Below are 16,975 nucleotides of genomic sequence, written 5' to 3'. Positions count from 1 at the left end.
AACGGGTGGAGAAGAACCTCCCCTTTGGCGCTGCAGAATATAGTCACGTGCTTGTGTTTGAATTTCGTTGTCTTGATCTTTTATCTCGTAATTATTTATGCTTAAAAAATCATCATGGCCAGACCAACACTGCTCTCTAAAATTATGCCGTCAAAAAGAAATATCCTGATGCATTTTGATGTCATAAATCCTGATGCATTCTGATGAAGTTGAGCAGCCTTGACAAAAGATGGGGCTTTGCAAGATAGGGGGAGAGGTATGAGGCGATTAGCTTATTATCATGAATTTGTTGCATGGAAGTGGGTGGGATCCATAACTAGATTGTTGTAAGAATAGTATGGTCCGTGTGTTTTGAGTAGGTTATGTTACCATGTCTCAGGGATCTGGCAGAGTAAGTTGTCTTGTTACACGTTATGCTGAGGAGGCAGCGTACATATGTAATTTATATACAGTATTGCTAGAAGATTGTATGCCTAAAAAAAAGCTCTTGGCGGGTGTCGTCAGGTGAGGCCTTGCGGCCACAAAAAGGTACCAGGAAAGCGCCTCATGCTTTAAACGGACATTTAACAAACTACTTCGCCGGCGTGCCACAACCCTTTTGACGAGATGTGCTGTCGGGCCCCGAAGAGGGGATAAAGACTTTTTGTTATTGGGGCCACCCCATGGGGCGGTGAGGCCTGGGGGATGGCACATCCTACAAGCAGCGGAAAGCCAATCACAGTACCCGCCACAGGCAAAGGCAGTCCCAGAGTACGGATGGCAGGTCAGAGGACCTGCTGTGCAGAAGCTCGGAAAAGTACAGGGAGTTCACAAGGGCTGGGTCGGCGGATGCAAACCAAATTTGGTTCATTTGGGTGTTGGTGTCCTGTTTTCTGAGGAGTTTGTAGACAGTGTGGTGAGTGTGACTAGAGTGAGTGATAGGTTGATGATGGTGAAAATGATGATTGGAAAGCTCTTGGTGAATGTCATCTCGGGATATGCTCCGCAGGTTGGTCGAAGCGATGAAGAGAAGGACAAGTTCTGGTGTGCGATAGAGAAGCTGATGGAAAACGTGAAAGATGAGGAAGTTGTTGTGGTGGGAGGAGACCTGAATGGACATGTGGGAAGGAGTATGGATGGTTTTGAGGGAGTTCATGGGGGTTACGGATATGGTGTGAGAAATGGAGAAGGTGAAAGGATTTTGGAGTTTGCTGATGGAGCTGATTTGTTGATTTGTAATACTCAGTTCCAGAAAGAGGATAATAAGCTTGTTACATACACGTCAGGTGGGTCAACGACAACCGTTGACTACCTGATGGTGCGTAGGCGAGATAGGGGGCACCTCCGGGACACAAAGGTGATCCCGGGGGAGGAGGCTGTTTCACAGCACCACTTGGTTGTCTGCGACATAAGGGTGAAAGGTGCGAGGAGAGCTCGGCGGGTGAAGTACCAACCGAGAATGAAGGTGTGGAGGTTGAAAGAGGTGATAGTAAGGGAGGCATTAAAAGAGAGGCTGAGTAGGGTAGAGGATGACGTGGTTGAGCTTGAAAGTGGTTGGATGTCAATGAAAGCTAGTCTGTTGGGAGCCGTTGGTGAGGTATGTGGATGGACAAAAGGACCACCGAGGCACTCGGAAACATGGTGGTGGGATGTTGAAGTTGGAAAGAGGATTGATGAGAAGAGGAAGAAGTTCAAGGAGTGGCAGAAGGCGAAGGGTACGGGAGCAGAAACAGCAGAGCATGAAGGTTATAAGGCAGCCAGGAACGCTGCAAAGAAAGAGGTAGCAAAGGCGCAGGAGGCATGTAGGAAAATGTTCGGAGAACGCTTGGATTCGGAAGAGGGTCAGATAGCAGTATTCAGGATTGCAACGCACATAGCGAAAGAGAGGTGTGATGTGATGGGGGTGAGTTGCTTGAAGGATGAAGTGGGACAAATCGTTGTCGACCCAGATGGAATTAAAGGAAGATGGAAAAGATATATGGAAATGCTGTTGAATACAGAGAATGAATGGGATGGCAACATAGAGAGTAACCCAGTTTTAGGACTGGCAGAGAAGATAACTGAGAAGGAAGTTGAGGAAGCGACAAAAGCAATGAAGAGTGGAAAAGCGGGAGGGCCGACGGGAGTTGTGGGAGATATGTTGAAGGCAGCAGGAAGTTGGGGTGTGAAGAGAATGACAGAGATCTGTAATCTGGTGGTGAAAGAAGGCCGCATTCCAGTGGCTTGGGAACTGAGTACCCTCGTCCCTCTATACAAGGGGAAAGGTGACCCTCTGGAGTGTGGCTCGTACCGAGCGATAAAGTTATTGGAGCATGGAATGAAGGTATTGGAAAGGGTGTTGGAGAGGAGGATAAGGAAGAAAGTGAAGATCAACGAAATGCAGTTTGGATTTATGCCAGGAAGAGGAACGACAGATGCGCTTTTCATTGTGAGGCAGTTGCAGGAGAAGTACATGGATAAGAGGAAGAAGTTGTTTTTTGGGTTTGTTGATCTGGAGAAAGCATTCGATAGGGTTCCATGCAAAGTATTGACATGGGCATTGAGGAAGTTAGGAGTGGAGGAATGGTTGATCAGAGTAGTGATGGCAATGTACAAAAGAGCGCGCACAGCTGTAAGGACGAAGGACGGGAACAGTGGTGAGTTTGAGGTGAAGGTGGGAGTGCATCAGGGGGCGGTACTAAGTCCACTACTATTTGTAGCTGTGTTGGAGTTGCTGGCTCAGAACGTAAAGGTGGGTTTACCGTGGGAGTTGTATGCAGATGATCTGGTGTTGATTGCGGAAAGTATGGATGGACTGAAGGAAAAGATGAACAAGTGGAAGGAATGTATGGAGACAAAAGGTCTGAAGGTGAATATCGGAAAGACGAAGGTGATGGCAAGTGGTAAAGCATGTGGTGAGGTGGAAAGAACTGGGAAGTGGCCGTGTGCCGTGTGCTGTGTGCAGGAAGGGTGTCGGAGTGAACTCCATTCAATGTACAATGTGCGCTGAGTGGGTTCATCAAAAATGTAGTGGTCTGAGAGGGTCATTTACCAGTGTGGCAGCTACATTCAAATGTAAGGTGTGCACAGAGGGAGCTGCAAATGGAGGAAATGTTTAGTTGGATCTTGGAGACGGCGTGAAGCTGGAAGGTGTGAAAACATTTTGCTGCCTCGGAGACATGCTGAATGGAGAAGGTGGATCAGACTCGGCAACGGTTGCTCGAGTGAGATGTGCATGGAAGAAGTTTCGGGAACTGAGTGGCGTGCTGATGAGGAGGAGAGTGTCGCTGAAGCTGAAGGGAAAGGTGTATGCTGCATGTGTGAGAAGTGTTATGATTTATGGGAGCGAGACATGGGTAATGAACGTAGAGCAGCAACGAAGGCTGGAAAGGGTGGAAATGCGAATGGTTCGATGGATGTGTGGAGTATCGTTGAGAGAGAGGAAGACAAATGATGAATTGCGAAAGATGATGGGAATATTGCCTGTGATTGATGCTGTGAAGAGGAACAGGTTGAGATGGTTTAGTCATGTGTTGAGGAAGGATGAAAGTGACTGGTTGAGAAGAGTGATGGAAGTTAATGTAGAAGGAAGTAGAGGACGGGGAAGACCGAGAAAGACTTGGCTAAAGATGGTTGAAGAAGAAATGCGGGCAAGGGGGTTAACAAGGAGAGATGCAGAAAATAGGGCAAAATGGAGAAGATTGTCATGGGGACCGCAAGGCTAACCCCCGCTCTAGCAGGGAAAATGGCCTTAAAATGCATGTTGTTGTTGTTGTTGGGTGACGTTGGGGAATGGTAAAGTTGTAGATCAATTTAATTGAACGCAGTTTAGCTATAAACCTTTCGGCCATTGGCAGGATAAAATATCCCGCTGCAGATGGCCCTGTGTTAACAGAGGCTTATCACTTATAACAGAGCGAGTTATTTTCACTCGCTTGTTTGATTTTACAGCTTAAATATTTCTAGTTCTTATTTTAGATAAATGCAGATATCTCACACTCAACCATTCCTGAACTGGTGGTAAACAACCCATTTCTTTGAATTCCGATGGTGAAAGTGACGATGGATACATTAAGCACATGCAACTAACAACTGTCAGAATACCTCTAATGTAGTCGATCCAATGACATTGTGAAAGTTTCTATAGCTAATCGCAGTCATTACCATGATACCTGCATTGTTACATTACATTAATGGTTTAGAGTCCTATCAATTCTCCAAGTTTATCTGACTCTGCTTTGTGTTTCTTTATGCCTCTGCCGCCGAAGTCGCCGGAGGCATTTTGTTTTCAGGTTGTCTGTCCGGCTGTCCATGTGATCCGTCAGTCCGTGATATGTTTTCGTTACCGCGATAACTTGAGAAAAGCTGAAGGGATCTAAGTCTTGAAGTGGGGAGGGGATTGGCATTCTCTCAAGCAGGCGTAAGCCCATGTCCTTCTAAAAGGCCTTTGTCTGAGGTCATTATTTCCTTTTAAGGATGTTCATACGTGCATCAGGAAGAGGTTAACTGGTTTTGGTCATTTATTGTCGCATATCTTTTCCACATATCTCATGGGATTATGAGTTGAACAAGCGACCATGATGGGGATGGGGGTTTTGAAGGCTTGCAGTGGGGAGAGGATTGACACCTTAGGGTTGAGAGGGGAAAGATGAGGACTTGGTTTTGGGAGATGGATGTTTAGGATTGGGGTTTGTTCGGGGGGTAGGGGGGAGGAGTTGAGGGCTTGAAGTCACACTTTACATTCCTTGGAATTTCCATGGGTCCCTGCTTGCTAATTATATATTATGATGCAAAGATAAACTGGTTAGATTTTGGGGTAAAGAGGTCAAAGGTCGGAGATAATGTTAAGTTCTAATTAGTTACCACGATAACTTAAGAACGGAGAAGGGATCGAAGTAAAACTTGGTACAGGTATGTATAATGATGTAAAGATGCACTGATTACATTTTTGGGTCCCGAGGTCAAAGGTCAGAGGTCATGTCAGGTACAAATGTGATAGCACGAGAACAGCTGAAGGGATTTCAATCAAACATGGTACAAGTATCTGTCGTGATGTAAACATGAACTGGGGTTTTAGGGTCAAGAGGTAAAAGGTCAGGTCATGTTAAATAAAAAATTATTTCATTACCGTGATAATTTAAGAACTGCTAAAGGGATCCAAGTTAAACTTGGCACAAGTATGTATAATGATGTAATAATGTTGGCGGAGGAATATCAGTCGACGTCACGACGTCGAAGAGTGCCATCCTAGTTTTTAACTTATTTCATGTACTGTAAGTGCTGCTAATGAGAGAATTGATTTTGTGATTTTTGATTCGAGTTGGTTAACTTAAATACTTAGCTCTGTGGGCAGCCTTTGCGAGGCATACCTGATTATCTGGCCCCCACCCAACTCCCCCACCTTCTTCCCTAACCCTTTCATCATTTCAGGGTTTTCTACAACTAAGGGACAACTAGTTCGCTCTATCCTCTTTCCAAAGCCCATTGATATCCAGCTGTATCGTGATGCGGTCTGCTTCCTGATGTGCTTGGCAGCCTTGGCTTCAGCCGGAATGGTGTACACTATTGTCTTGAGTATCATGGCTGGAGTAAGTCACTGAAGTGGAAAAAAAAATTTCACTCGAAAAAAGAAAAAGAAAAAGCATGGGATGTTGATGACTGTTTCCCTCGTCGTCCCATGTCACATCTCACCTTATAACATATGACTTTGAATGATGTAATGCTTTATTTGAAATTGCACTTGGTCGCCATTATTGCTAAATTGCGTGCAATTGCAGAATTACAGAAATTCAGAATAAGAGAAGCAAAGTAAACTGAACACAAAGCGATAAAAATAACGGGCAGAAATTACTACAAAGCAGTAACACTCCTAATGGGCCAATATTGCTGTTTGCTGGGCCTCTTCAAATCACCCTAAAGGGTAGCTAGTTCGCTCCATCCTCTTCCCAAAGCTCTCCCATCTATTACCCTGGGGCCACAGAGACTACCCATTCTCCGAGCAGTGACTTGGTCAACTCCGCCCCCGTGGAGCATTGTGACAATCACGGATGGCTCTCCGAAGTGCCGGCAGCCATCATCACTGAAAAGGTGCTCCACAAGGCCCATGGAACACCATGCATGTGGGGTCAGCAGTAGGGCTCTGCCCAGCAGTTGTGCTATGGTGTCTTGAGCATGTGTCCAATGATGTGACCACGACCAGTGACCACCCCAAAGATGGTTTGAGTAGACATTAAGACTTCCTCCCAAGGCACTAGCAAGAGCACTTCTGACCCCCACCTTTAGGGTGCACGTGACGATCCCCTGCCCTCCATGTGCCCATGGAAAGCACGCTGTTCATGCACAGCAGCGCCCCCACTCACACAGCACATTAGTTTCCCGGCAGGGAGATTCCTGACCGCCACGAGCATCGTAACATGGCTCTCACAATCGTAGAGGTCCTCAAACATGACTCGGATCAAAGGGGCTTAGCTGCCTGAGGCATGAACTATGCACCTCACATTCCCTTGCACACAACCTCGACACTGTGCATCCAAGAGCATGAGTGTGGGGCGTTCCCCCCTCTGGCACCTAGCATGAGCCCTGAACACTGAAGCATGACCCTCGTTCTGGCTCACAACAGTATGGTCCGCAGTAGCAAAAAGGCACCAACAGCTGACGGATCCCCACCTCTGCGGTTTTCACCACCCTGCATGATTAAGCAGCCCATAATGACAAGGAGCCACTATGTAGAAAAAGAAAACTTTTTGAGGAACAAAGTACAAATGTGCAATTTTACGAAGCTTGTATTGTCTTCAGGTTGCTCATTCAACTGTAATTGTACACTGCAGGAAAAGACTGAAAAGATTGTGGTGGAGACACTGGATATTGTGACAATCACGGTCCCTCCTGCGCTGCCCGCTGCTCTCACAGCTGGTATTGTGTATGCACAACGGCGCCTCAAACGGCAAGGCATCTTCTCTACAAGCCCCAATCGCATCAATATCTGTGGCCAGATCAACCTGGTGGCCTTTGATAAGGTGGTGCTACAATCTTCTTCATTCATTTGCATTCCTTTGTATTATTAGTTTATTACACACTTTTATTTAACTTCATCTGATCTTTGTTTGTTTGTCCCGTTTCAAATATTTGAGCTGTTCGTTTTCTCGGTTCCATATGTCCTAGCGAGCTGAAATTTGGCCCACGGTCCGCTTTTCTGGTACATTTTCTGGTACATCTTCATCTATCAAAATTTAATTTAAAAAAAAAAAAAAAAGGTTTAAAACTTAAAAGAAAAAAGAAAAAAAAAGTGTGTAGCCGTAAAACATGTTTTTTCGTTTACTTGTTCATGCTGGGTCTTTTGCTTGTACAGTAAACTTTTAGAATAAAAAAAAAAGAAAATCACCATGTGTGTCAGCAGTTGGAAATGTCATTTTAGATCACTGTTCTTTGTTTTCTTATACCTTTGCCTTATCCAGACTGGCACACTCACTGAAGATGGGCTGGATCTCTGGGGAGTGGTTCCTATTCAAGATAAAAAGTAAGTGCCTGATGCATCTGTGTTGCTTCCGTTGTTAGTACACTTGTGTAATGTTGTAAAGCTTGCAACTATTGTTTTATTGTTGGCATCTCAACAACCATTTATGTAGTATATTACATGAAGTATTGCTGTGACAGATCAGTGTCTTGCTATGTAGGTTCCTGGCTCCAGTGCAGCAGATTTCTGGGACTGGGGACATGGTGGTTGCAATGGCGACGTGTCATTCTCTTACACGGCTCGGTGGCGAGCTTTCTGGTGATCCGTTAGACCTAAAAATGTTTGAAGCCACCGGCTGGGTCAGTCACAACACAAGAATCACACAGTTTATGATGTTTTGAATCTATTTTAGAATATGGTTCAGTTTCTCAAGCTGAAGGTAATTGATGATGTGAAGTGATTGATGTGATTGTGATTGATGCTGTGAAGAGGAACAGGTTGAGATGGTTTGGTCATGTGTTGAGGAAGGATGAAAGTGACTGGTTGAGAAGAGCGACGGAAATGAATGTAAAAGGAAGTAGAGGACGGGGAAGACCGAGAAAGACTTGGCTAAAGATGGTGGAAGAAGAAATGCGGGCAAGGGGGTTAACAAGGAGAGATGCAGAAAATAGGGCAAAATGGAGAAGATTGTCATGGGGACCGCAAGGCTAACCCCTGCTCTAGCAGGGAAAATGGCCTTAAAATGCATGTTGTTGTTGTTGTTGTTGTTGTTCTCAAGCTGAAGGTAATCTGAATAATTTAGAAATTTATGTTCTGTTCTGATGGCATTTTCTTTGGCACTGCGGCTCTTTAACTTACTTGGTCCCTTTTTTGTATCTTCAGATACTCGAGGAACCGACAGTTGATGATCGGACTAAATATGATTCCATTATGCCCACTGTGGTGAAGCCCCCATGTGCCGGAGCCATTAGTACTGAAGACACCGACATTGACCTTGTATGTTTTGAGAGAGAATCTATATGAATCTACACGTTATAATTAATATCCTCACTCTCAATCTTTTCAACGTGCACATTGATTTTCCTGCTGTTAACTGCTTTCTACATTTACTTGTCGCATTTCAAATTTAAAATATCTACAATTTTGCTTGTCAGTCTTCCTTCTGATCATTCTCTCCTCGATTCAACCACTTTTCAATTCCCCCTCTTCCGACAAACTTTATGAATTTGAGCTAAAATTTTAAGTCTTCCATCATTTATTTTTGGGACCAGTTACAGAATCAGATTCGGTGTTTGAAAACGAAGTAAATAGACTGAATCACTTTAATTAAATAATGATATGTTATAATAGGTGACATATTTGCTACTGTAGCTGTGCTAAACTCATGCATAATAGGCGGAGCCTCTGCAACCGTTTTGACATGGGTCTTTTTAAAATTTAAATTGTTCCTGGCTGCTTCCAGAACTATTTTTGTGTACCCCAGAAAGGTTAATATGTGGCAGGCATTTCCTGTTTGTTCAGAATCCATGCAGTAATAGCTGGTGTGGAACTTGCTTCCTGGTACCCACTGCAATAATGGGGTCTGATCTCACCTTGATGTATTGTAGGGTTTGACAAGTTCACTCAGAGGAGGAGCTTCTGCTCCACTCATAACGAGGGCAACCAAACTCAAAACACCTGTCTGTGGATGTTCCCTCTCTGAGTTTCACTGGTCTATAAAATTGAAAATTAAATTATTTTGCTGGTATTGGCTGCAGTACAATCATATGGAAGCCATAGAAGTAGTAGTAGAGAAGTCATAGTAGGGGGAAGCTCATGCCTAATAGGCGGAACCTATGCAACTGTTTAGTCAGAAAAACCTTAAAAAGGGTGTGTGTGTACGATATTCTCAGAAGGCACAGAGAGTACATAACTATGTACGTAAATGTCCAATTATAGACACACCACAACAGATTGTAAATTAATAGTTATATCTTAACAAATCAAATATCTGTACATTACTTAACATCAGCAGAATTAAGATCAATACTCCAGCGAGTGTAATTATATGATAATACATGAAATCCTCCAGCGAGTATAGTTGGAATAAGTGATGTTGCATTGATGAGTTGACTGACTGCCTGGACACAACTGAGTTTGTGGATCTACTGATGTACCATCTATTGATGTGGATCCATGATCGAGGTTGTGGATCTGCCGTTTGGAGAGGTCCTGAGCTTAAAGCATCGAAACTTCGAGGAAGAACGGTGCCCAGCTGATGATCCATGTTGTCGGGAAACCAGTTAATGGCTTACAGGTTCTTACTTTAGGTAAGGGAACTATGTTTTGAGGTTTACAATTTAAATAAAGTTTAATATGGGATGTTGTGAAGTTAACATCATTTACAGAAATCCTGTAAATTATTTATGCACCATAAAACTAAGAAAACGGCAGGTACCGTTTCAAAATTTATTTACATAAACACGCAACTTTTCAAATGATGATGAATTCATATCTAGTGAACTCGAACTCTGAAGATGATGCAGATGAGGGTGCTGATGAGTCCTGCATTGAGGGAGAGGAAAGAGAGGTAGAAGAGGGTGCTGATGCTCTTTGGGTGGAGGTAAAAGGTGAAAAAAAATGCATGATTGAGTGCTGCCTGGCAGGTTTTGATGTAGCGCCTTGTATATGGGGGCATCATGTCATCCAACCCTCTCAAACTTGAGGTAACGCTCCATAACCGGGTCGGCGTCTTACAGCCTGTCATTAATTACCCGCATGGTCCCACAGCATCTCACCCAGGAATTGATGTTCCCACAGCACCTCACCCAGGAACTTGACCACCTCGGTGTTCGGGTGAGTCACCTTCAGGTCCCCTGGGTGGCCAGTCGCATTATCGATGAGCAGGAGAACCTTGAATGCAAGGTTTTTTTTTCTTTTTCTGTCAGGTATCTCTCCACCTGAGGGATGGATGAAACAGTTGTTGAACCGATCCATGAAAATTTCTGCCCTAACCCACGCTTTCCAGTTGTCCCTCCAAAACACAGGCAGTGTATGTTTGTTCTTGTCCTTGAGAGCACGCGGGTTCAGGCAATGGTACGGCGTCATGGGTTTCGTTCTTCAGTCCCCTTTTGCATTTGTGTTGAGAGATACCCGGTCCTTTGTGGCCTTGAACCCCATGCTGTCCCCTCAAGATAAAAGTTTGTGTTGGCTTTTTCCAAAACAGGCCGGTCTCGTCAGCATTGAACACTTGCTATGGCAGGTACCTCTTCTTGTCGATCAGCTGTGCAAGTTGAGCAGAGAATGTTTTGGCCACCTCCTGGTCCGCGGAGGCACACACTCCTGATGGTTTGATGTTGCAGAGATTGTACTGCTTCCTGAAGTGTTCAAACCATCTCCTGCTCACTCGGAATGGACTGTGGGCCGCTCGTACACACTTCGCTCAACACATCACTCATAGCCGCACCCACATCACTTGTGCGAGCACCACTCACGCCAGCCAGATGTGCATACGTACATCTTGCCTTTGGCAAATGAGAGGGACACTTAAAGCCATTTCTTCTGCGTGCTGTCCTCCATCCATAGGTTAATAGCCTTCGCCATCCTTTGTATGGGGATGTCCCGGATCTGGGCGACCACTTTGGTGCTCGGTACAGTGCTCACCACCTCGGTACAATTCGCGGGTGATGATGTCTTGCACAGCTGGTGGTGCACACGGTGAAGCATTTTAATTGTGTCACTTGCGTGGGGGTGACGTCATATGCATCAGCTGGTAGATACAGTGGAGCGCCTTTATAGCACGAATGGTGGGACAAGCTGCACAGCTAGGTTTATCGTGCGAATGGTGGGATAGGCTGGGCAGCTCTTTTATAGTACAGCTAAAAAAAGAATTATGTGCCCGTGAAAAACCATAACGCGAAGCACTGGGCCGCGAAAGTAGAAGCAAGTCATGTGCGTCTTGTGGAAGATATGGTTTTTGCATAAGTCCAGCTGCTTTATGCATCGTTGGTGGGAAGACCTGTTTACCTCAGCCACTGAAGGTGGATGAAGATTTTTTTATTATTTTTTTTTTGTATACAAGATCGAGGCTCGTGAAAGAGCTAACATTAATCACACAAAAAGTCAAACCGACACACAAAACACAAAATAAGGGGGGCGGTAGACAAGATGGGGAGAGAGGGGGAAGGACACAAACACATTTGAGAGCAAGGACATCGAGAGAACTGTGGGAGGGAAAGGGCTTGGGGGGAGGTGGGAGAGGTATAAAACATATGGACACTGCAAGGACACTGCAAGATTATGTTTTCATTCTTGTCTTTGTTTGTCTTGTCCTAAGTCGGTCTGTCTCGTTTGCTTGTTTGTTTGTATGTATGTTTGTCTGTGAGTGTTATAAATCCTGAACATTTTCAGCGATCTTTGTCCAACTTTACCAGAGGATTCCGAAAAAAAAAAAAAAAAGAGGCTGTCAAAGATCAAAGGGCAAGATTGTCTCGATTTTCGTTTACCTGTCAGGCTGACGCCTGACCCCTTCTTGTTGTGATGAAAATGTAAATTTCGTCATATGTCGGTCTGTCTCGTTTGTATGTTTGTCCAAGAGTGCGATATCTTGTGAAAACTTTCAGCTATCTTCGTCAAACTTTACCAGAGGATTCTGAAGGGAAAATGCGAGGCTGTCAATGTTTGACTATATGTCAGAGGTCAAGGTGGCTGTGACGTCTGACCTTATTCACCCATAGCGGCGTGGAGGAGCCCACGCTAAGCCCCGCCCACTGATTGACTGATCTGGCTGTGGGAAGAGAGCCCAATATATACATACATACGTACATATGTACATACAGTGCATTCAGAAAGTATTCAGACTCCTTCACTTTTTTCACATTTTGTTATGTTGCAGCCTTATGCTGAAATCGTTTAAATTCATTTTTTCCCTCATCAATCTACACTCAATACCCCATAATGACAAAGAGAAAGCAGGATTTTAGAAAGTTTTGCAAATTTATTTAAAAGAAAAAAAACTGAAATATCACATTGACATAAGTATTCAGACCCTTTGCTATGACACTTGAAATTTAGCTCAGGTGCCTCCCATTTCTCTTGATCATTTTTGAGATGTTTCTACACCTTGATTGGAGTCCACCTGTGGTAAATTCAATTGATTGGACATGATTTGGAAAGGCACACACCTGTCTATATAAGGTCTCACAGCTGACAATGCATATCAGAGCAAAAACCAAGCCATGAGGTCGAAGGAACTGCCTGCAGAGCTCGGAGACAGGATTGTGTCGAGGCACAGATCTGGGAAGCCTAAAAAAAATTCTGCTGCGTTGAAGGTTCCCAAGAGCACAGTGGCCTCCATAATTCTTAAATGGAAGAAGTTTGGAACAACTACGACTCTTCCTCGAGCTGGCCGCCCGGCCAAACTGAGCAATCGGGAAAGAAGGGACTTGGTAAGAGATGTTATGTGCTCCTCCCTGACCCCCTGGTCATGGTGTACCTCCAAGCCCCGAGAGGAGTCACGGCAGTAAGATGTGTTATTCTGTATGTCAAAGATCAATGGTGAAACCACACCAATTGTTACCAACAAACAAATATTGTATTAAGATCACACAAGAATAACAGTACAACAACAATAGTAATCAATTGTACAACCAATATATATTTCCTATGATGGTACCATCAGGTTCGTACAATATAACTCACTGTGCTCCAAGTGAGCGAAAAGAAGAACATTCCCCAATGTCTCTATTCCGGCATCAAGCCCAAGTCGATCCGCTCCAGCGATCGTCAGAACGATGTCCAATCGAGACCAGAATCCTGTTCGGATGACAGTCAGTCACGCGGCCAAAGCTGCGCAAAGGCGCCCTCAAGGCGACTGGGAAATCCAAAGGCGCCCTCCAGGCGACTGGGAAATCCAAAGGCGCCCTCCAGGCGACTGGGAAATCCAAAGCTGCCCTCCAGGCGACTGTGAAATCACACCCTCGGGTATGGACGTTTCACGGCTCCAAATCGGCGAACCACAGATTTACCTTCAAAATCCACGTTACACACACACACACACACACACACACACACACACACACACACACACACACCAGATAAACGTCTGGATGCGGTGAAAATGGTTGAAGCGAAGCGAAAAACCTTGCGCAATGCGTAAAGCACGCGAGTCAATATGGCCGACGGCCCATTCTCGAGGCGTAACGGCACGACGATGATTCTCCTCGGAGTCAACCGCCAAAACCCGACACGCAGGTTGATCTGTCACAGCCATAACAACTTTGTCGCAAGAATCCCTTTCCCGGGAAACCCGAAGTTCGCTAGTGACCTCCGTTCGTCAATGTTTGCTCCAGACCTCGAAGCAGCCGGGCTTCTTCCCCGACTCACTCGCTCTGCCTTCTCCTCCTCCTCCTCCTCTTCCTCTTCATCGTCGTCCGGTTCCGGTTTCATTTAAAACATTGACTTTTTTACCTTTTGAAAATAGTAACCTCTACCTCCCTTAAACGACAACAATAATAGTACATGGAATCAAAAATGTTTACAGTGGATGAAAACCACAACCACGGAAGTGACGAATCCGTAACAGAGAGGTGACCAAGAACCCGATGGTCACTGGCTGAGCTCCAGAGATCCTGTGTGGAGATGGGAGAAACTTCCAGAAGGACAACCATCACTGCAACACCCCACCGATCTGGGCTTTATGGCAGAGTGGCCAGACGGAAGCCAAACAGTTCAATCTTGGTTTCATCAGACCACAGAATCTTATTTCTCACAGTCTGAGAGTCCTTTAGGTGCTTTTTTGCAAACTCCAAGTGGGCTTTCATGTCTTTCACTGAGGAGATGCTTCCGTTTGGCCACTCTGCCATAAACATGACCTCTGACCTTTGACCTCAAAATTAAATCAGTCCCTATTTACATCATTATATATACATGTACCAAGTTTGATTTAAATCCTTTTAGCTGTTTTCAAGTTATCACATTTTTACCTGACAAGTCCTCTAACCTTTGTCCTCAATGCCATAATCCAATCAATTCATCTTTGCATCACATATACCAATACCAAATTTGTTCAAAATCCCATCACTTGTTCACAAGTTGGCGTGGCAACATAATTTTTTACTTAGCATGACCTTTGACCTCTTGACCCAAAAGTTTAATCAGTTCAACTTTGCATCATATTCATACCAAGTTTGTTCAAAATTCCATCACTGGTTCACGAATTGGTGCAGCAACATAATTTTTCCTTAACATGACCTCTGACCATTGACCTCTACCCCAAAATATAATCAGTTGATTTCTATATCATTATACATACCCATACCGAGTTTGAATTAGATCCCTTCAGCCGTTCTCAAGTTATAAATGTATTAGACTTTGACCTTTGACCTCTTGACCCCAAAATCTAATCAGTTCATCTTTGCATCATAATACATACTTGTACCAACTTTGGTCAGAATCCCATCACTGGTTCACAAGTTATCGTGGTAACAGGATTTTTACCTAACATGACCTCTGGCCTTTGACCTCCTGACCCCAAAATGTAATCAGTTCATCTTTACCTCATTATACATACCTGCACTAAGTTTGACTAAGATCTCTTAAGCTGTTCTCAAGTTATCGTGGTAACGAAAACCTGAAACGGACCGACGGACAGCTGGATGGACAACCTGAAAACATAATGCCTCCTGTGACTTCCTCGGTGGAGGCATGAAAATAGTTTCCAAGGTTGTTTCCTGCGACATCACACTTTTTTTCGGGACACGTTAGGTTGGAGAACTTACTGTATACATGGATACATATTTTATCAAAAGGAAAATTTAATGATCACAGCAGAAACTCTATGCGATAACATTCGAAGTTTCAACAAATCTTACAACGTCTATTGCGATGATGTTTCCTGTTGACACAAGTGGTGCCAATGCAAACATGTTCATTAAACATTTCCTCATATTTCATATTTAATTACTGGCATTCTTTTTAGTCCCCTATCGGTGTACACCGGAGGGGACTATAGGTTTGCACGCCGTCAGTCAGTCTGTCAGTCTGTCAGTCTGTCACGCAAGGAACAGTTTTCCAGACTTTTTTTTCTAAACGCTAAATGCTAATGATGTCAAACTTGGTACATGGTTTCCTCATGATAAGTTACAGATCAAGTTCGAACTTCACGACGTTTCGATCATTTTTGACAAAGTTATGGCACTTTGAACTTTGGGAATTCTGATAATTCTGATGATCCTTAACTCAGTGCCATTTTAAGTTTTAATTTCCTTTAAAAACGATTTTCTCTGCAATCATAAGACCGATTGAGATCAAATTTTCACCGTAGGGGGGACTCGGTCTGTAGAATATTTTAATGGTAATTATGACGTCACAGGTCAAGTGGTTCGGTCGCCATATTGTTTTTCGTGAAAACACAAAAACCCCTTTTTCTCTGCAACGGCTGAATAGATCGAGGCCAAACTTTGCAGGCAGGTTCGCATACCCATGACGAACAAAAAAGTCAGCGAGCATGACGTCATGCGTCACATGGTTTCAGAGTTATGACGTTTTTAAGCATGAACCTTTAAAACCGAGCTCCTCCCTCATTTTTGATCCAATCGAGGGGAAACTTCACAGATCTGTTCAGCATGTCAGTCTACTAAAATGTCCTTTTGGAATTTGCGATAGGGCACGTGGTTTGGCCCATATCGTTAATTAAACGAAAATATTCAAAAAATGGATATCTGTTTATTATTATTGTTTATTCTAGAGTTCTCCTCAAGCCGCACCGTGCGCCCTCAGCCTCGTCTCGCGAACGTCAAAAGCGCGACATAGCGCGCGGTTTCGGGAGGGGCGGAGCCAAGCCGAGCAACATATATATATATATATATATATATATATATATATATATATATATATACACATCGATCATTGATCGTGAACCTGAAAATATAATAAATTACTGATATTTAGCGACTCGAAAGGTTCTTTATCAACAACTTATTTTCTCGTGCTTCTGCTGACCTGTCTGCAAGGTGTATAAATCGAAGTCCCGAGTGCGAATCACAGGTGAGCCCGCCCTGAGGTAATTAGCGATTGTGAACGATTCAGAACCTGTGGGTAAATAACCCTTGGTAATTTCCCCAACAGTTTTCCGGACGACAGACTGCCGGTAGGGGACATGTATTGCAGCGCAATACACAGAATGCTTGTTATCTTGAGGTTTATAATGGTTTATCTCGGCCGGAGTGCTCATCTTGGCCCACCTTCGAAAACAGGAAGAATGATGCTGGGAAAAATAATCGAATCTCTGTCGATTGACAGAGTGGCCGAGCTGATGCCTCCAGGACGGAGATGACGCTTTTGTCTTGGACTTTCTGTCCATAGGAGATCAGGACAGTACCCACCACACTGTATGGCGTTGATTTTTTTTTAAATCTCCGCCAATCACATCACCCCACCTGGTTTTGGTTTGCATTGGCGGGAACGATGGTCTGGGTGGCAGACAGGCTGTTCGTTCTTTACGGATTATGCGGTTTTCACCATGTGAGACATAATCCGTGGCTGATGCTCTTTATTAAAGCCAGGAGGTGCCTTTTTTATTTATAT

At 44.2% G+C, this 16,975-nt stretch overlaps 1 protein-coding gene across 8 annotated transcripts in view; it reads left to right on the top strand.

Moving 5' to 3' along the window:
* ATP13A3 (ATPase 13A3) overlaps positions 1–16,975 on the top strand; it is a 213,599-nt gene that overhangs the window by 61,236 nt on the left and 135,388 nt on the right. For all 8 annotated transcript variants that reach the window (XM_078772426.1, XM_068105924.2, XM_068105923.2 and 5 more), the window contains exons 12-16: positions 5,389–5,546; positions 6,786–6,974; positions 7,413–7,474; positions 7,632–7,770; positions 8,294–8,407. In XM_078772426.1, the coding sequence (XP_078628552.1) occupies positions 5,389–5,546; positions 6,786–6,974; positions 7,413–7,474; positions 7,632–7,770; positions 8,294–8,407 (662 nt within the window). The remainder of the gene's footprint in view (positions 1–5,388; positions 5,547–6,785; positions 6,975–7,412; positions 7,475–7,631; positions 7,771–8,293; positions 8,408–16,975) is intronic.

Source organism: Myxine glutinosa, chromosome 2 (assembly GCF_964187855.1).
Source record: "Myxine glutinosa chromosome 2, kmMyxGlut1.1, whole genome shotgun sequence".
Lineage (NCBI taxonomy): Eukaryota > Metazoa > Chordata > Myxini > Myxiniformes > Myxinidae > Myxine > Myxine glutinosa.
This window is presented reverse-complemented; position numbering and strand designations above follow the sequence as displayed.